The sequence below is a fragment of the Pleuronectes platessa genome, chromosome 12 (genome assembly GCF_947347685.1).
Source record: "Pleuronectes platessa chromosome 12, fPlePla1.1, whole genome shotgun sequence".
NCBI classification, from domain to species: domain Eukaryota; kingdom Metazoa; phylum Chordata; class Actinopteri; order Pleuronectiformes; family Pleuronectidae; genus Pleuronectes; species Pleuronectes platessa.
Genome location: NC_070637.1, coordinates 17,107,229 through 17,128,492, shown reverse-complemented (window position 1 = coordinate 17,128,492; position 21,264 = coordinate 17,107,229). Strand labels below are relative to the sequence as shown.

The following is a 21,264-nucleotide window of genomic DNA, read 5'->3' as shown; positions in this document are numbered from 1 at the left end:
CAAAAGTGAAATGCGGGGCACTTGTGAACATTGTAGCCTGTGGTTATTTAATTTCGCCTTGGATAAACTTAGAGCTATCCAAACTCAACAGCTCCATGCCTTTCATAGTGTGTGAAGTGATGGAGCGAAAACAAAGGTGGGTGAAGGTGCTACTGGTGTAATAAAACCAGGAGGAGAAAGACACACTATCGTATCAGCCACTGCCTAGAGCAATGGCAGAGAGTCCCTCAGTTTATTTCAGGATTAAATACAAAATTGTAGAGCAACAGATTATCAGTGTTAACTGACACATCTGAGGTGTGAGGTGTGTTGAGTATATAAACTCCTCAATGATCCGGAGTCACAGAACCATGAAGGACGGTTCAGGCGATGATTTCAAAACACCATGAGTGGAATAATTAGCTCGGGTAAATCTAAAGTATAGCAGGGTAAGAAACGGAGGGGGGGGAACTGAAAGTGAGAGAAATAAACTAAGCAGGGGGACTGGTAACAGGACAAAAACTGAAAAGATCCAAAGATCAAATAAGGGGTAGATATGGAGAGGGTGAGCGTTTGGCCTCGATACACTGACGACAGCAAAGACAAAGAAACAGAACTTCTACAAACACGTCCAATTTATTCTATCCTCCCTCTGCCTGCAAAGAAGTTAGTGCATTAAGCACAAGGGACACCATAAAAGAGAGTTAGAAAAAAAGAGAGGCCTGTGTGATAGTGTGTGGGGGAATATCCTTGGGAGGGGGGGGGAAACTCCCAAAGTCAGAAGCTTTAAAGTGGTGGAAGTTAGATAAGGTAGAGGGCATACCGCTTTCGGCTTCTGCAAACAACAAGAAGAAATCTCAAATCAAACAGTTATCATGAACATCGACGAAGAGGAAAATAAAACTGTTGCTAGTGTTTTTCAGGACTATTTTGCTGGTGCGACTCCATGTGGCTGTTTGTGTGTCGTGCTCGTCTGATGTTGAGCTCCTTGCAACAAAAAATGACTGTGGTTGACTTTGGATAAGTGCATGATGACAGCAAGCGTCACTGAAAATGTGGGAAACATATTTTTTAAACGCTTTAGATATAAGGAAATGTATACCATCAAAGTATATTTCAGATTTCCTTTTGACTAACTTGGACGAATTAAACACCTTTATTTCTAACACTAAAGTGTAAAGGTTGAATTCTAACGTGGTGGCAAGTGTTGGCCATTTTGATATTTTCAAGTGTACATTTTACATTCTAGTACATTATGTAATATGTACCCAAAAAATCTGAATGACCTTCATTTGCTGGGCAACTTTGGCATATATGAGTGGGGGAGGGTGGGGGGTGGGGGGTTGGAGGGGGTTTGGCAATTGAGTTTAATGAGTAAATAACACTTCATGTTGTTGAGTTAGTGGAGTTAGTGGTTATAATATCCAGACTGCACAAGGACACAGTAGAATCAGTGAAACATAGTGACGCGGATCGGTGAGATAATAAGGTGTTTGGATGTTGTGTTGATCCAGTATAGTCGTCTGTTACTCGTCACAACTAAAACTTTACAGTAGCCACATTTTTACATTTATTCCTTCAGGCCTGTGAGGTCTGATATCAGCAAATTTTCCATGAAATGATCTGGATACTTTCCCATGAAATACTGGGCTCAAATGAAACCATCTAAAATCCATATCAAATTAAATGTTAGATTCAATTTATTTCTACTATTAAAACCAAAATTGCAGCTTCATAAGGTAAAACATTATTTAATCAATGTATTAGAAAATAAAGATTAACCGTAACATTAAATCAAATCAGCAAGTTTCATTTAAACTAATATCAGCTGTGATCAGAGCTGCAAAGAGGATTTGGGGAAAGAAAATATCAGACATATTATTGAGAGAAAATGATCAGTAGTTTTCACTGTGGCCACAGGGGACGGGGATACGACATACAAACCTGCTTTCTCTTTGCTCCGACTTGTATTCGATGGCAATGAGTAACAGCTTCAGTTTCACGTAACACAGCCTGTAAGACACGTGCACCCATTAGAGCAGGGCAGCTTATAGGCAGACGACTGATGTGTTTGGAAAAACCTGTGAAATCAACATCCTCACATCCACACAGACCCTTTCTCTGTGCGAGGGCTACCTACCATTGACAGTGGGCTTGCTGAGAGGGTACAGAGTGATACTTACTCACAGATGGTGGGGAACGAGAGGCCCACAAAGGCACTGGACAAATACTCAGTGTACATCTCATTAGCCACGCCTTCAAGATAATACTTTTGCCATGTGTCCTCCTCAATCTGACGACAAAAAAAAAGAAGTACAAGCACAGAAATGTCACAGATGAAGCTCAAAAAGAAAGGAAGAAAAACGAAAGAAGCCACAAAACAGTGTTTTCCTTCCAGCAGCAGTCCAATGTGGTCTGCAGATGTCCCCCCCCCCCCCCCAAACAACCTCAGCCTGGTCATTATAAACTGATCCATCATCTTTATGACATGAGAACCGTTCTTTGATAGAAGCAAGCACCTCTTCAATACTGAGCCACAGAAACACTGAACAGATTCCATATGAAATGTCACAGTAAAATATGATGTGCCAGGATGACGGAAAACACTCTAATGGAAGTCTTTTCTCTGGACACAGATGTCAAGACTTCCCGGGGAGAGTGTGTGTGTGTGTGTGTGTGTGTGTGTGTGTGTGTGTGAGTGTGTGTGTGTGTGTGTGTGTGCGCGCGCGATGGATCTGATCCATCTGTCAGCAGAGAACTTACTGTATCAATTTATGTTAACCTCACCTTCAATCCCAGAATAAATCATCTCATTTACAAAAATGCAACGTGAGGATTCAATCATCCGCATTACATCAGTCTGCTCAGAGGGAGTGACCGCAGCGAGGCGAGTTAATCTCTCGTCCTCTGCATTACCTCAATGAAGGACCTCATCGAGAACAAGTTGGCGAGCATGGTGGAGAGGCCCTGAGCTAGACAGCTCTGGGCAATGAAGCCTGCCTTCAGCTCCGCCAGGCAGATTGCATCGTCACCCTCCTTCCAGTTCCAACTCGGAATGTTCAGCAGATGGGCCTTCATCACATGACAAGGACAGAGGTCACAAGACGCAGAAAAACTTCTCCGGTGATTCACATTTCTTCAAGGAACAGTTCAAACATTTAGCTAATTATCTCTTTGCTTGTTTGTCTGTTAGTTAGCAGCTCTGCACATAAACTCAGAAGATTATCATTAAAACCTGGTGGAAGGATGAAGGATGAAGAATGAGACAAGAGAGGAGGCAATTACATTTTGGTGCGGGTCCTAAAATATTTTTTTCCACGTTCTTTAATGTTAGAAGATCGGGTATTTTTCTAAATGTTTGGGGATTTGTGAATCTTGATGAAAAAATTCTGATATATTTGGGAGTTGGTGGTTTTATAATGGTGTTGGATGGACTGTGCTGTCAAAGTTGTTAGTGATGAAAATGACCATAAGTAAGTGTTCAAAATCTCTGCCCACTAATTAAATAACTATTTATCAGTGGAGTGGTGAATAAGTGAACAAGTAATTGTGGATGCAGTCCAGATGATCTCTTCCTTCAAATCAAATCACTGTTTAAAGCAATGTTGTATCCGAGTAGTTTATCAATAATATGGCATTTACAACTACTATTGTATTGAATTTTTACAGTTTGCCAACGCTATCATTTGTATCGTCTAAGTATCCATATTGAAAACCTTTAATAAGCAATTTGTCAAAAGATGCTTCAGAACAACATCACCCAGCTAAGCGTGGCCCCTGCAGCTTTTTGCTAAGTGTCTATCTAGTTATTGAATCACTTAAAAAACTGAGGCTAATGTATTACGATCCGTCATGAGTCATGAGTGTGTGAGCAATGGAGTGAGTTGACCTTTCAGAGATTATGTGTCATGCATGTGATGTAATTAAAAACCAAACGATGAAACCATCTACTTAAATGCACAGAGCAGCTGTTAGGCAGACAGGATGGAGGTTTATCTCCTGCCATGAACCTTCCTCCATTCGTGGGAGGACAGAGAACAGACAGGATGCGGTGAAACGCCATCTCACGTGACACCAGAACATCTTACCTTGTTGTGATACTGGAGCATCTGCGTGATTATTCTGATCTTGGGATGATAGTTCTTGATTGAAATGACCCTAGACGGAAACCAGACAAACAGATGGAACAGCAATTATGTAACATCATATCTGGTCAGTTTCCAGGACTTTCTCTGAGTCCAGACGATACAGTACCTCATGATGTTTGAGGCGTCTTCTGCATCAGGATCTGCGCAGTATTTATTGGCCAGGATCAAACAGGCATCTGCTGACTCGATCTAGAAACAAACATGTTAACATTATACTGCATGTCAGGATTTATTAACGTGCACACAGTGGTTTTATCAAACTGTGGCTTTCTCCCATGAAATCCAATAAATCCGTGGATTTAACACTGACCAGTATTCTCATGATATTGATTTCTTTTCTTCTATTTTAATATCACTTTTTGTTTAAGAAATACAACTAAAACTGAAACAGAGATGCAGATATCTCATCTCTGTCCCTCTGCACCACAGACTGTATATAAAGATGAAAGACATGAAGGCGCCACTAAGGCCAAAAACTTGTTGATGGCCCCCTGGTGGCTGGTTGCATTGTAGGTTATAAGAACCGTCTCCTCCACATTATTGGATGGGACATGGACTAAAAAAGTCTGATATTTTAGGTTATCACATTGATGTTTATTCAAGTGTTTGTTTTCTAGTAAGTTTGGTTGCAATTGGTTGATGCTATGAAAACAGAGCATCCCCCTCCCCTGATTGGTTCTGCACAGATTCTGCCTCCAAACGATGTCATAAATGCAAGATGGCAGCGTTCTTATTTTGATTATTTTGGCTTCATATCTTGATATTGAGATTTGTGGTCAATCTTTTTATACAGTCTATGTTTTGTATTGTTTCAATGTACTCTCAATAACAATTCAATTCTTATTCTGTCCATTTTTTTATCTAAACTTAAGTTCAAGCACAGTTGTCTATAACGTTATTGTTTCTTTTCATTGACGGGTCCCGTCGTCGACTGTACCTTCACACGGGCCAAATCGTGAGGGTTGAGAACAGATCCCTGGTAGAACTCGACTTGGGTAAAATGGCGTTTGAACAAGGCTTCCAGCTCAAGATTAGGGGAAATACTAGCACACAGAGGAAGGAGCAGAGCAGTTAGTGCACGTATGGATACCTCACGCACACAGGTCCACTGTGTTTCAAGCATTGTGCTGAGTGCTAACCTACACGTGGCAAGGAAAAGAAAGTTAACTTACTTATGAAGAAAAACTATTTCGACATTCACATCATCCCTGTCCTTGTGTAGGAAGTCTTTGAGGAAGTTTGAGACACTTTCGAGGGTAATATGACCACACACCACAATGTGCCTGGAAGGGGGGGGGGGGAAGAAATCATCTTGAGTGGGTAGCATTAATCACTGCAGACACTGGCATGTCTCCCAAAGATAATCATTTAAACCCAAGCACTCTAACATCCACCTCAAATGCAGACTGAAAAAAAGAGATCTATACACATGTCAAGAAATGTTGTTTCAAAGCAAAAGAGTAAGTGAATTATAACGTTTTTGCCATATAAGTGAATATTTTCCCCCATGTAATGAAAGTGGTTAAATTCTGCTAGACAAGTGCAATCAAACACTCAACTCGGAACCACTTTAGAAAATCTCAGATATAATCACACAGCCCGCAGTGGTTGGACTGTCATCCGCTCTCAATATAAAAACTGTCCCTTCGGCCAAACCGCCCCTCTGTGAGCTGAATGGATGTTGACAAAGACATGTACATCAATATGCCTGCGCTTTTATACAGAACATTACTCCAAACTTTCAAAGTGATTCGGAGGCCTGTGGTTGACACAAATTCTAAACAGGACCTCAGAGGATTTGACAGCTCGCTGGCGGGGCTCTGTGCAGCGGAGGGTTCTGTGGACAGGGCTGATTACAACAGTACGGAAGCACGAGGTTGGATTAGACTGCGTTTGTCCCTGTCTGTCCTCTGACTGCACTGTGGGACAGAGCAGGTTCAAAGGCTGCTTCACGTTTATATCGAGTACCAGGCTCATTTTAATGAGACTGAGGCAGTTTGGTCACAGTCCAAGTCGTATTAATATTCTTAACTGTCTCCGCATTAAAACTTGTGGCTCCTCTGAATAATACATATTCAGTTTTAATGTCCCAGAGCGGAGAGAATTCAAGAAAGTGGATAAAGTTATGCTGTCTGACTTTGGTTCTTATTCATTTAATATTTTAATGGAGAACTTTTATACAGAGCCACGAAGGGTCATACGTGGAGAATTTTTTTGAGGATTAGTTTTGCTTTCCCTTCAATATGTTTAGAATTCTCTTGAATATTTTTGTTCCCATCATGCAACAACGCCATTCCAGTATAGGTGTATATCTATATGTGATTGTGCACTCATCAACTCCAAGCAGTTGTACAGGAGCTGGATCTGAATGAATCCATAGAATCTCTAGAGACCTCTAAATCTAAGAATTAGTTTAAGTTTCCTTTCACTAATGATACAACCACACCTATTGAGCAGTAGCACCGAGCATGCTTCATTGCGGAGTGGAAAGTGTGGATACCTGAACTGAGCTTGTTGGGACTCACTGGGCTGGGTTCGGACAAAAGTTTAGAAATGATATTGGGGTTCAAATATTGCGAAGTAAAGTAAAAGAGCTCAAAACTTATTGCAAGGGAAGGCAAAACTAAACCTCAAATAAATCTCACTGTGACCCTTTGAGGACTCCTTAGGGTTATGCTTAAATAAAGTAGTAGTATGATAAACATTTGGAAAAAAATACTAAGTGATAGCACTATAAGTATATATATACAACCACCACATGGGTATTATACGCCTTTTAATGACACTAATCCATTAGATTTAAGACACTCTGCAGTATGTGCTTTGTTATCACTGTGGTCAGCTGAACTACCCCTCTGCAGTTAAATGTCACTAAGACTTATTGCCAAAGCCCTAAACCAGGAATCCAACCAGGAGAATCCAGCCGTACACTGCTGTGGATTAGTGTGGACGCTCGGCACACACCCTAATTACCCCACGGAGACCTGTAAGGCAATCTGTGTAAGGACAATGGCCTCATCCACTACTTCCAAGGATTTGCCAGGAGACAATTGGACCACTTCAGTTCTGAGTGCCTGGGCACTGGACGGCTTTGCACTATGGGTATTACGTTACCCTCTCGAGATGAGAAAAAAACATACACTGTGGTCATATTTGTTCAATGTTCCAGTTCTTATCATCGAACTAGATTTGTTTTGACAGGTTTCCCTCAACATATTATCGTGCCGCTACATACAAGAAGGAATCTCTGGCTTACACATTAACCTACAACAGTCGACGTCTAAAACTGTAAAGAGCTTTACTGAAATCTGACTCAGTCTGGCAGGTTTAGAGGAAACAGAGATATTTCCGTCAGATGAAAACCATAGTCCAGATCACTGAGCGCTCTCCTCTCCTGCACCAGATGGACCGGGTCGGGCTGAGCTGAAGTGGACTTGGCAGAGCAGTGTGACATATTGAAGGAATGGCAGATTGTGGATGTTGCAGGGACATAATGCTCTTTGCAGATGTCGCCTCGGTCCTTTAAGAGAAGCTAACGAGCAGCCGTGATTGCACGGTTGGCCCGGGTCGAGCGAGAAGGGGGCCGGCCGTGTGGCCTCACAGGCTGATGAGCTGAGATGTCTGCGGGCAGCCGGCAGTGTTTGGCTCGAGATGGCTCTCATTTCGAAAAACATCAGTCAAGTTTTCCTATTCTCTCCGTGTCCAGATGCCCGTCACCGAGGGGGCAGATTTACACTGGCTAATAATCGGCTTGTGTGGGTTCAACATTCAGTTATGAATGTCAGGCAGGCACACACCTAAGCACAAACTTAAATGTGTAAATTCATGTACACAGGTTAACACACACACACACACTGCGAGAGAGAAATGTGGTGCTGTGTTTGACCCTGTAAATGAGATTTATCAGCAAAACAAAACTTTCTAGCTCATTTATCAAAAAGCATTATTCCTTCCCCTGAACAAACCACTAATTTGAGCCTTAGACAGAAATATTTTGATATTGTGCTTCACTTAAAAGCTGGTCTCCCTCCACAGAGGCTTCTGGGAGCCAACAGTAGCATCTAATTTAACACTTGGCTAGTTAAAATAGGATATAAGACTATCACGGACATCACAGATAATTCAACCATTTCATCACAAACAAAATACCTCCCCTCTGGTCGACCTGAATGTTAAGTGCACTTTAAGCCATGGAAACAACTAGGAAAACAATAAATAGAGCACAACTAGAGCTACGATTTTTTTCAACACAAGAAAACCACACCCGACAACCAAAAACAAAACAAAAAAAAGAGATGCACACAATCACGTACGATGCAAAAGGGAATCACGGAGCGGGCACACAAAGACATGCAGTATACAGGGAATGCACCAAACACAAAAATGTACAAACAAAGAGCTCAAACATCAGCAACAGAGGTCAGGGACTTCATACTGCTCTAATCCTTCGGCCAGTGTTGAAACGGGCTGTCGTAGTGAGAGTGTTGCTTTTTCCTTTCTTATTTTGTCTGTCGGCATTGAGAGAAATCTCATCTCCTCTAATCAATGTGGAGAATAAGTCAGGCCATGTGTAATTTTGTAGTTTCCCACTTCCACCATTATGTTAGAGAGGGCGTTTGTTTGCGCCCACCAGTGTGGGAGTCTCTGGGTCTGCACGCCTGGAGCTGCGAGGACGTTCAAAGGTGCGTGTCAGAGTTCAGCCAGGGTTGAGGCCAGATTCCGTGCCAACCCCTCTGCTGAAGTCGGCGCTAATGCAAACCATGGAGCCATAATGGAAACCACAGAGCCCCGGGTGCAGCGGGCGCCAACAGAATGCAACAGTTGTCATTATTATGTCGGGCGTACGCGCCGGGCTGAGAGCTGTCACTGCACGCGCTCGCGGATGCGCGCTACACTGCACAGAGGGCCGTACGCGGCGCTAGCATCAAACAGAAATCCAGCATGGATCCAATGAGTGCCTCTCACTTCCAAATAACCTTCGAGGCCTGTTTCGAATGACAGAAGCCAGGCAGAGAGATCAAATGAGGGCTTCGTTTTTAAAACACTTCACAGCGCGCCGTGACCTCATTGTTTAGGAGCTCTGTAATCAGTTGGATACTTGTAATCTCCTAATCTCATTTCCCTGATAGACTTTTTTTTGTGTGATGACAGCTGCTTAATGATAATGCACCGAACGAAACCCACATGACAAACCTATTTTTTTTTTTTCTCCGCGTCAGGTCCGATCCATGTAAACACGTACTCTTTATATGTTTACATTCATTTATCTAAGTGATAATGCAAAGAGCCCGTTGCCACTCTAATCCCATGTGGTCGGCGGGGTATCCTCTGATTGTTACGATAGACTCGCACTGAAGGTCTGACCAGGAAAAGAGATGGAAGGAGGAAATAAAGTGCGAGGGAGAAACTATCCTCGGCTTTGACAAGGGTTTCTATCAACACCCATCCGCCAGTCTGGGCTGGGACGACCGGCCAAACATAACATTTCATCAATCTTCTCCCAGTGACAGGCAAACATTATCGAACAAAGGCTTTTTTCCGAATGCCTCGCTCTACTGCTGACTCCCGAGGAATGCCGAAACCGATGATTGGAAACGAGAGAGTGAGGAGGAGAAGACAGGAGAGTAATAGATGGTGAGTGCCAGAGACAAAAAAGAAAGGAGAAGAAAAGGAAAAGAAAGAGTCGACCCTCCCTGCTGTGGAAACACCACATTTGGATTTTTAAAATAAAATCTGTGTGCTGAGTATCAGTAAGGTTTGAGCCACGGGGGGGGGAGGAGAACAGTACTGCGCAATGAGTACTGTGGTCATCCTGGTACAAACAGTACAGTGTCACACACACTTCACAGTGCACTGGAGCCTCTGCTGTGAGAGGGCAACAACACACACACGGTACATAAATCACAGGAGCCTCCGGAGAAGCACTCCACCAGCACCACCACCACCACATAAGCAGGAGAACAGGCGAGCACCGGGTCCCAAGCAGACAAGGCAAGCCAAGAACAATTGAGAGCCTCCAATGAGAGGGAGGCATCCAGCATTCAGGGTGTGGGAGCTGACTGAAGATCAGGGCCAGAGTCATGTCAGGCATTGATGATGCGATGGGGCGAGCGGTGACAGATGACAGGAAGCCGGCTTTTTCGCACATGGGCGAAAAAGCGGCAAGACAGCAGGTCATAGAGAACATGCCAGAATGATGCAGCTGAGGAAAAGTAATTTCTTAAAACGTGCAAAAACAAAACTAATCAAGAAAAAGAAATTGTATCCTGCAATGCTCATTGAGATTGATGATACTTTAAAAGACCACCAATAATAATGCACTTGCAGATGTTTTAAATCTATTTTCTTGTGGAAAAAAAATCCCAAAAGCGGAGAGTAGGGGTTTCATGACTATTTTCTTTCATTTTGTTGGATTAATATTCTAATTCATCCCTATAGGCAAAACTGTATAAATGGCAGGAATGGGACAAGACACTGGGAGCGGACATATTGCACAGGAGCACCACAGTTTAGTATTCTGCAAGTCTAAAGTGTAGTTAGTCATGAAAGCTCTATTGTCCAAATTAAAGCGCAACACGAGATGTTTCAAGGAGGAAAAGGAAGAAGATGAACGGCACACAAGGACAGAGAGAGAGAAAGATGTAGAGAAGGGTAGAAGAAGAAGAAGACAGAGAGAGAGAGAGAGAAAGAGAGAGAAAGAGATAGAGAGAGAGAGAGAGAGAGAGAGAGAGAGAGAGAGAGAGAGAGAGAGAGAGAGAGAGAGAATGAGAGCGAGAGAGCGAGAGATTACGGGGGGCATGGACATGTGTGTCCTGATGGCCAAGGTCTCCAGTCACGCTGTGTGACTTTAATGTAACTGCTCTAAGGATAATCAAGTTGACTAACCCCCAGTATCTATAAAACTTCAGAGGGAGGGGGGGGGGCGCACTTGAGTCACACAACCACACCTTGTCTGGATTTCAACTTACTTTCTGCCTCGTGTCGAGTTATAACTCCCTCCGTATTTCTTCCGATTAAGGATGAGAGCAGCAATTTCTGGCACGTAGCGAGCAAACATGGCCTACATGCATGGAACAGAAAAAAGAAAAAGGCATGCAGAGAGGGTTCTACCGCACACAGAAAAACAGCAGAACCATCTGGAATACTTACTTTCTCCCATTAACCGCACTATAGGAACCACCATATTTCTTGCGGTTTCCTATTAACTCTATGATTTCAGGGACGTAGCTGGCAAACATGGCCTAAGGAGAAGATAGGAGACAGAAGAAGAGACTAAAAAAGAGACTACTACGCCACAGAGTGGATGGTGGGGAGAACTGGTGCATGAGTCCAGATTTCTGAGGGGAGAAGATTATTAATCTGCTATTGAAATGAAAGACAAACTCTCTCATTGTCTGAAGAGGCTTGCTGAACTTCCCATGAATGAGAGAGACTTTCAAATATAGCAAAATTTGTTTTTATAATTTAGCTGTTGAGAAAGAAATAGCCCCAGTTTAGCAGGAGATTAAGTCGGTGGGCGAGAATTTTTGTCACAGCTGATGAGAGCTCAGTCTGCGATAGCACCCGCAACCTTTCCGGACAGCAGACGTTTGAGAGCTGAGGGAGAGTTAAATAAAAAAACCTATGTGCCATGTTTCGTCCAACAAACACAGAGGATGTGGCAGGTTGATTTGAATAGGCCCACCTGATGGTCCGCAGCTGCAAAACACATTAAGACTCATTTTTGTTTAGTTTGGGCTGGAAAATGAGCTGGATGCATTTTGCAAAAGGTTCACAGCCCTTTCGCGCAGGACGGGGGGGGGGGGGGGGGGGGGGGGGGGGGGGTCGCGTTTAAGTTTACCAGCTAACAACGGGGGCTGCTCGCTGACACTGCTCATCTACGCTTACATCTCCAATGAAAAAAAACAAAACAAAGACATCCCGTGGTAAACACGCACTTATCTCATGCTCGCAGAGTTTACCTATACGTTAGTGGGGGGGGGGGTAATGTGAAATGACGTGGGCTTTGAAATGATTCCGGGCCCTGGAAGTATCGGCAGCCGGGAGTCATTATTCAGCCGCTGCCGTTGATAGGAAGCAGCTTGAGGCCCGAGCCTAAAGACTTCCAGAGCTCTCAACGCCGAGGAAAACACACAACCTATCACCATGGCCACGACACGGTGCACGTCGGCGCAGCTGCAGGTCATCAGTGCCGAGCGGTAATGGCCGAATGCGGTAAGTGCGATTTGGCTGGATCTTCCGTTTTCTTTTCTTTTTTTTTTGCGGGAGAAGATGGAGGAGACAGGATATTTGGTATGCAAGTGTGTGCAGGTGTGTGTGTGAGTGCTCACAGGTGTGTGTGTGCGCCGCGCTCGTGTGCGAGTTACTATAATGGCGGCGGCCCGACAGATCTGAGGAAGGTGAGAGGGAGGGGGGGGGAAGACTGCTGTTGCTATGGTAACAGTCAGGCTGGCCTAAGCTTCATCTCCCTGCCCCTGTGTTTGTTGGAATTGTGGGAAGAGACACAGGAGGGGGGGGGGGTGTCCTGAAACCGCAACTGCTTTTAAGAGAACAGTAACAACATTATCAGACAGAAAAGCTTATACTCTAATCGAAGGTATGCGGGGGAGAGACGTGAGGGGAGGGGAGGGGGGACGAAGGAGCACATGGTACTGGGACTACAGCAGACAAGATACAGAAGGCTGAACAGAGGGTTACAACTGTGACTAAATAAATAACTGGTACAGGCAGCATAGTTCTAACAGTTTATAACTAAAACAAAGCTAGAATATACACATAATAGTAAAAGTATTAAATGCAACTTTTTATTCCCTTGCCAATATGTGTCACTTTGGGGGATACAGGGGAGCAGGGGTCGGGGTTTAGGAGGAGGGGAGAGGGGGGGAAAGGGGAGAAAGAAAAAAGCTGGATTTTACCAATCCACCGAGGATGAAGAAGACCATGAACAGACGCCCCAAGGTGGTTTTTGCATAGACGTCCCCGTAGCCAACCGTGGACATGGTTACCATCAGCAAGTAGACACATTCCCAGTAGGAAAGTGACTGGGAATTTTGGAAGTTTTCCCAAGGATCCCCCGAGTTTTCCACCTGGAAATCGCAGAGGGAGAGAAAGATAATTAGATTTGACTCCGAACGCTGATTTGTAAACAAAGTTTTTTTTGCAATGAAAAGAAACTATTTCGTCGAGTCTGATTAAAACCAGCTTCATGTGCTCATGCACTAATCTGAGTATGAGCTGTGTATGATATTATATATTGAGCTTATGCTACCATCTAGTGGTTAAAACAGTTTAATGCTGGAGCAGAGCTACAAACACACATTTTAAAACACTTAAGACACAATAATTGAATATAGTTTAAATTCCCTTCCATGAAGTTATATATTCACCCTTTGTTTGTTTGTTTGTTTGTTAGATTACACAAAAAACTAATAAATTAACGTTCATAAAGCTTGAAGGTGGAAGGATTGGTTTCGGTCAACATTGTGATACATGGCATTTTTCAACATTTCTCCCATTTTCCCAGGGAATAATTCATGGATCTTGAAAAAAAAATTCTGGCAAATCTAGTGAACTGATATCAATGAGCGTGTGCGTGGCCGAGGTATGCGCTGCCATTCTAGTTTAATATGTATCTTGTTTTGACTTTATAGTTTGAACATATATACTGCTGCTACATCATTAGGGGCAGTTTTGGGGGATTCAGTATCTCAGTGAACTTGGACTGGAGCCCAATCAAACCACTGACCTTCCAATTATTGGATGACCTGCTCTATTTTACCCTCAGTTGTTGCTGACATGCACAATATGTGCGAATGCTAAGCCACTCACTTTGTTGTTTGCCCTCTGACTTTTAGTGATAATTTATCCACTTCCTATTCATGACTGCATACTGGGGATTCACCGATCAATACCGGAGGTAAACTCTCTTTATCAAGCAGAAGAAGTTTGGCTTTAACTTATCCACATTTCATCTCCTTCCTTTATTAATGTATTTATGGAATCCAATGTTTCTACCACTATAGACATCCACTGAGTTATTATACTAATAACTACATATAAAAGTATTCTAATGAGGTTCACAGAGTAGACAGATTTTATATTTGGAATAAACAGAATACTTTTATCAGATAGGAAATAGCTATAGTCAAATACAATTAATTTAAGTTACTAAATCTTTATTAGTGGTTTAAAGTTGGGACAGTGCATCCCAACGTGGAAGAGTGTGAAACAATGTCATTACACTGTCGTTTCTTCCAATTGAAGGAGACTGTTAAAAGCACCAGGTGCCCTGGTGATGTTGGACCCGTCAGTTTGTCAGTGAACTTTCTCTCCGGCCCATTAATCACTGGACCCCACTGGCTCCTCACATCTGTCCACTTACCAAATGTATGAATCCTGCAGCTGTGAGCCATGTGCTGATGAAGATGGAGCACAGGTTAACCAGCTTGATGGAATTGCTAAATGGAAGGAGAAGAAGAATATTAGTAGGATAAATTAGTCGTGACGTGAGAGCCAGGATGGTAGAGGTTGGACTACAATACTAAATACTACTAATACTATAACTACGATAGAAACACTATACTATACTATTGAAATAATGAAAAGGATAATAAAAATCCCAATTACAAACAGAATGGTGATAATAGTTTGAATTCAACTTCCAATTAAGTATCTGATAATTTAATTTGCAGTACATGCATCTGTACAGATGTTGCAGGTATAGAGTTATGATTACATATATTGTGACAATGTATAACCCACCATTATTTATTTTATTGTACTTAAACTGTGCTTAGAATTTCTGACGATGCCACGTGATGTACAGAACTTAAAATGAACTCTTCCTCCAGTTTCTTGACTCTAACTCCAGTGTCACACATCACTATGCTGCTGCAGAGCTAATAACAGTGAAGAGGAGATCGGATGGAGATTGGACGAGTTTCCTGTGAACGAGGAGAGAGATTTATTCTCACCTTGTTTTTAAGATATTCAGAAACTGTAAGATTTCAGAGAACTGTATCAATCTCAGTGCCCTCAAGAATCGTAAACCTGTGAGAGAGGAGACAGAGAGTGGGAGAGAAGAGCAGAGATTAGAAAATGCATTTATACATGATAATTAGCATTGTATCAGCTTGTATCAGATAGTACACTGTGGTCCATATGTTTTTCTTCAGTGCTTGAGCATCACAGAGCACCACAGGATGCAAAATATAGTTTGTAAGACACAGGAAGATGATGTAAGAAATATACGTGTTACTCATAATAATTTATGCTGAACATTGTGTGTCCTACTTTACACAAATCCAAGAGCAGCTCGCTGAGGGATTATAGAACAATGTGACACCTGCCTCATTGTCTTACATAACACGATAGATCCCGATGGAAGGTTTGTGTGTGTGTCTGTGTGTGTGTGTGTGTCTGTGTGCGAGTTCTTGATTCTCTGTCTATGTCAGTTTGAGTGACGAAAAGTGACGTGAACCCAAATGGAAAAACTCAGTGTAACACTTGCAAATATAAGACAGTGGCCCTATGCTTGTCACCAAACATGTTTCAAAACCAACCAGCTTGATCCTCTCGGTCACTCCTCATATGAAACCAGATTCTGAGGACATGTCCAGCTAACACACACGCACACACTGTATGCTGACATGAATGCCCTTACCCCAGCTGCAGAGGACCAGTAAACCGGCCCAGACTGAATGGTAAAACCCTGCCTGCCTTCCTCTGTCCTCCTGCCCATGATGGCCCTGCCTCACCCTGTACCCGTTCTGAAAGAGCTCGCTAGAGGACTTCTTTCGCCGCCACGTCTCTTGGGGCGTCTCCACGGGATTGTCACTGGGAGTGCGTCGGTACATGAGAAACCTCGAAGGAATCATTGTTTAAGAAGAAATGCGACACGAGGGATTCCTTTCCTCCGAAGGTCAAGATGGGGATTAAAAAATCAGCGATCCAAAAGCGCCTCTGGAAAAAGACCCAGTAAAAGCAAGACCCCCTCGATGTCTTCTTCTAATCCACACCACTGTTAATAAAATCAATTTTTAAAGCAAAATAAATTGGTGGTCACTCCTGCAGACAAAAAGGAATCGTATTGTTTGTCTCATCATGTCATTCTCGCCAAGGCATGTGTCCCTGTGTGAAAAATGTCAGCTCTGATAAAGATAGATTTTTTTTTTGTCTATAATCCCCTAAACTCAAACAGATTTACCTTTTTCATTCCCCTTTCCAGTGATTTACTATTAACCCTTCTGGAGCTTTGTTCACATCGCCAAAGCTGCGTTGAGCCTGTTTAAAAAGAAAACAGGCTCCAAAAAAAACAGAAAGAAAGAAATCCCGAACGCTGCCATGGATTATCAGAACTGAAAATGATGGAGAACAAAAAACAATAATCCTGATTTCAAAATGAGTGTCCTGTTTCCACAGGGGAATCTCAAACAATTGTGTTTGACACGGAAAAACTTCTGGCAGATTAAGGATCCACTTGTCGAACCTCAAGGCCGTTGACTTCCAAAGCAGGAATCTCCTGTTTGACATTATTATATACAAACTAAGATAGAAACTAAGAAACAAGTCAGAGGTTTGTGACAAGTCATGTAAAAAAGAGGTGTACATCCAATTCTAATCATTCTTTAAAAAAAGGCTAACAAATTGATCAAAATAATATATTATAGCAGATGTGTGTATCAGTATGTGGAGTCAATCTGTGAAATGGGCTGAGGAAGATCAAATAGGATATATGAATCATGTTAATGTCTATGCTCATATTTCGCAACAAAAGGAATTTGAAAGGCAGCTATATTTAGAAGGGTGCAGGTGGTGCTTGTCTAAGCTCTGTGCCTTTGTCAATTGATAAATATCTGCTGGAACATAGTGAACATTTCTGTAAATAAGTAGGAACTATAAGGGAATATATAGAGGAATTATACACACGAATAGCAGTGATGGAAGCCACTGGGACCTGAGTAATTCTCATCCAGCGTGAAGGATCTGTGTTTGTGCCCACTGTGTGTACATCTGTGTGTGTGCAGATGTATGTGCACATTCGGGGACTGGCTTCCCATCTGGGGACAAAAATCTGGTCTCACGGAACTAAGTATGTTATTTGCCTACAGAGGATGTGAATGCAGCAGAAGTCACTACAGCGTATTCACAAACATAGCAGCACAAATTGTGTGTGTGTCTGTTTGCATGTTGCCTAAGTCTCAAGGAAATGCTGGTCCTCTGAGCACGTGTTCATGAATGAGGAAATCTCTTTCCCACACATTTTAAAGCCTATTGTACTCACACACACACATGTTTGTAGAGCTGTCTTAGTGAGGACACTCATTGGCATAATGCATTCCCTAGCCCCTGACCCTAACCATCCAAACTAACTGCCTGACCCTTAACCTAACCCAAACCTAATTCTAACCCTAAAACCAAGTCTTTACACCCAAAGAGTCCATTAAAGGGAGTCACAAAGTAAGGACCGGCCTAAAGGTCCTCACTTTCCAAAAATGTTCTAGCTCTGTAGGTTGTAGGCTCAAACTGGTCCTCACAAAGATGGCTGTACAAGAGCACACAAACACACATAGGCACGTGTAAACAGACAGATGCTCATTCAAAAAATAGTTTTTTCCTATTCTGTGCCCACCGTTACTTCATTGAGGCTTTTTGAGCCCGAGTGTCACATGTGCTGGCAGAGCAGCCGATTTGGCTGTTCATCTGGGATAATACTGACAGTCCACTCAGCCAGGATTAGATTACACCACACTACACTTCCCTACATACACACACTCATGTATAAATGGTACAAACCTGTGATGTATAGACACTCAAAACCCTTTTATTTTTTTTTCCATCACAGGGATATATAACTCAACTCATTGCCTGTACAATAATGCAACCACTCAGGCAGGGCAATGCAAACTAATGAACTTGCCTTGCTGCAGCAAAGAGGCTTAAATTCCCACAGATTTCCCTCCCCTGAAGGTGCACAGAGGCGTCCTGCCAGCGACTGAAGGGCCATACAAGGCAGATGCACTCGTGCCCCTGTCAGGTACCGTAAGCCTCTTTCAGCAGGAAAACACAAGGGATCAACCGCAGCATATGGGATCAAAATACAACACGCTAAAGCACCACTAGGGGGCAGTAGCGAGTTATAATCTCAGCCTTGCCTGGTGGTTACTGTACTGTACATCCTGAAGAGCCAGTGCACAACATCAACACAATTTAAGGTTCAGAAAACAACAATCTAGATGTCATGATTATTTTTTAAATGCCGATATTAGATTTTCCTGAAATAACCCAAACGCTTTTATCAGTTCCCTGCAGGTTTTTAGTGATTAAGGAGGAGAGTGTGAGGTAAAGTGACCGGCTGCTGAGAGCTGGGGCTCAGTAGCCACACTAGCATCTCTCAACAGCCTAATGCTAATCCCACACTGCTGGGACTCTCTTGGGAGCGATGCTCGGTTCAAGTAGTTAAAAGAGATTAATTCCCTTTTCCAGGGAAGAACTCTGCATGCCCTCTTACATTAGCCGCACATCGTTCCCCTCCTCTTAATCAATGTCCAATTTGCAGAGGCAGAGAGAGCATAACTTGAAATGCACACAGCGTGGACTTCTTCGGATGTGGAGTGCATGGGCAGATATAGCACCACTCAGAACAGGGCCACCAGCCTATTACTGGTCTTTTGTACATTTCTAAGCACACCTTCACTGGATCTCCATTGGTCCCCTCATGCAGCAAATGAGAGGTAGTGTAATTATGATGTATTACAAGAAAATATGAACTAATCCATTGGGAGCACGGAGCACAAAACACGCTGATAACCACCCTGGCATCCCTCTAACAAAGCAAGCTGGGGGACAATACAACGATATTAATAATAATCAGTGGCAGATGAATTTTTCTAAGTCAGGGACGGCTATTTACATAAATAGGCTGATTATATTTACAACATCCGAGCACAATTCCTGATTCCGTAAATTACACGTTTACGTCATTCCTTGTTTACTGTTAACTGTATAGCTTGATAAAACAAAAATAAGAAAGAAAACAAAAGGCCTGTTAAAAACCAGTGAAGATCAGGCTTTAAAAGACTTAAATATAAGAATATGTTTCAAGCAATGATTTAAAAACACTGGTGGTAAGTCTAATCTCCTCAGGCGCAGAGTTCCCGTGCCTTGGGGCCCTGAAGTGAAAAAAGCCAGTTCAACCTTAGTTTCCAGCCGAATAAGATCTACTAGCAAGTGTTGGCTGGATCTTAGGCCACAGCTTGGAGCATAGGGAGTTAGAGGCTCAGTAATATAACTGGAGGTCAGACTGTGCTGAGCTATGAAAGTTATCAAAAGGATCTTAAAATCAATAGTAAATTTAACTGGCAGCCAATGAAGGGAGACAGGGATTGAAGAGATATGGGCCGGGTGCTGGTTAAACTGCGTGAAAAAAACAACATGAAAGTAACAGCAGTTATGGATTGGTTTATTGATTATGAGGAAAAACTGTTCTGGCTGTGTCACGCTTACCATAGAGTCATTTCATGTCATTTACACATCACTGACTGTCAGACGTTGCCATCTCAGAGTAGAAGAAGATTAACTAACCATCTATTGGTGTCATTTTCCCTTTTAGACTTTTACTTCAATGAATTGAGCTTTTGTTCCTGTCAAAACATGGCACTATACATCCCCCATCTCCATATGAACACAGTGTACAAGCAGCTAATCACGATTCCAGCCCCGGCTCCTTGTAGCCTGAATATTAACAGACACATCCACTGGTCCCATTAGTATTCTGCAAGCTATCACCAGCCTGTTAGGCCACACTGGATCCAACCCAAGGCCTTCACACGGTTAATTTTATAACTGCAACACCATGTAGCCTTTAACACGTGGAAACGCACACCGCCGATAAACACACACTTAAGCAATGCAGGCGGGAGTTGTGTTACCCTACTGCCCTCAGTGCACTGTGGTTATACATGTCCAACACTGCAACAAAAAACATGGCACGAATGTTTGCACGAGATGCCGTCCTCCAGTAAACAGACTTCAAGATTCTTCCCTTTTCAGACTTAGAGTAGTAAAAATAGGAATGCAGATGAGCAGCACATGAATCTAGGGCATCTATTAAAAAACAATAGCTTCACACTCCTTCGGTCCTGTTTATGCACAACAACTCCTCGGCTGAATAGTAAATAAAAGGCGGTTTAGCTTTCCGCATCAACCCCAGACACCGGATATTTAATACTCACAGGTAATTCATCACAGAATGTCAGGCGGTAGCCAGACCACAATTTCACAGTCTTTCATCATCCTCATCAAGACCCCAGCACCCACTGTTAACTTCTGAAGAGGAGTTGAGGAAACCTTACATCAGGAAAACCAGAGACCACATTACTGGGCCATATATCTACTTTATTAACCGGTGTGACCAAGGGGCCACCTGAGCTTTTTCTTTTTATACAAACCCTCATCAACCTTCAGATCAGACAAGTTAGAGAGAGTCTCAAATAACTTCACAAGTTAAGTGATTCAAGTTTGCATGTAACAAGAAGATAGGAAGATACACAGCGGGGCAGAGGGTGTCTCCCAAATCCTAGAATCTCTGACAGTCCGGTTCTGACAATTGTTTTTTATCAGGGATTCTGAAAAACTTCTCACCAAGGTTAATGCTGAACTTTACATTGCTTTAACGACGAGTCCAAGAGGGCAAAAACTCTGGAGTCCAACAAACAGGCCAGACAATCTACAATGGGCCTGAAACTAATGATTATTGTCATTATTGATTATCTGCTGCTTGTTTTCTAAATTTAATTATTAAACGTTTGGTCGTTGTAAAGTCAAGAAAGAGGAAATTAAAGGTGATGTCTTCCAAAGATATTCCAAAGACATTAATGACAGATATTATCAATAATGCTCAACATGGACCCCTTCTGTATCTATGCACATTCTCTGAAGCTAACAAATACAGAAATCTCGAGCCACTACCACCTGAAAACCATGGAGGGCAGCGTAAATTTCAATAATAGAAATACGTTTTGAGGAGAAACTTTGCGAGTTGGTGAGTTGGACCCCGGTCATTCCCAAGGCAGTCGATTTTGCCTCCTTCTCAAACTCCTCCATCGTCGCCAGGTTTGTTGTTGTCAGAAACTCTTGT

At 42.7% G+C, this 21,264-nt stretch overlaps 1 protein-coding gene across 1 annotated transcript in view; it reads right to left on the bottom strand.

Moving 5' to 3' along the window:
- Positions 1-21,264, bottom strand: part of kcnma1a (potassium large conductance calcium-activated channel, subfamily M, alpha member 1a) — a 133,490-nt gene that overhangs the window by 39,336 nt on the left and 72,890 nt on the right. The window contains exons 6-17 of the mRNA XM_053436305.1: positions 15,101-15,176; positions 14,509-14,584; positions 13,043-13,213; positions 11,277-11,368; positions 5,300-5,410; positions 5,065-5,170; positions 4,234-4,316; positions 4,068-4,137; positions 2,896-3,051; positions 2,163-2,272; positions 1,924-1,992; positions 803-814 (exon numbers count right to left, since the gene is read on the bottom strand). Coding sequence (XP_053292280.1) covers positions 803-814; positions 1,924-1,992; positions 2,163-2,272; positions 2,896-3,051; positions 4,068-4,137; positions 4,234-4,316; positions 5,065-5,170; positions 5,300-5,410; positions 11,277-11,368; positions 13,043-13,213; positions 14,509-14,584; positions 15,101-15,176 — 1,132 coding nt within the window. The remainder of the gene's footprint in view (positions 1-802; positions 815-1,923; positions 1,993-2,162; positions 2,273-2,895; positions 3,052-4,067; positions 4,138-4,233; positions 4,317-5,064; positions 5,171-5,299; positions 5,411-11,276; positions 11,369-13,042; positions 13,214-14,508; positions 14,585-15,100; positions 15,177-21,264) is intronic.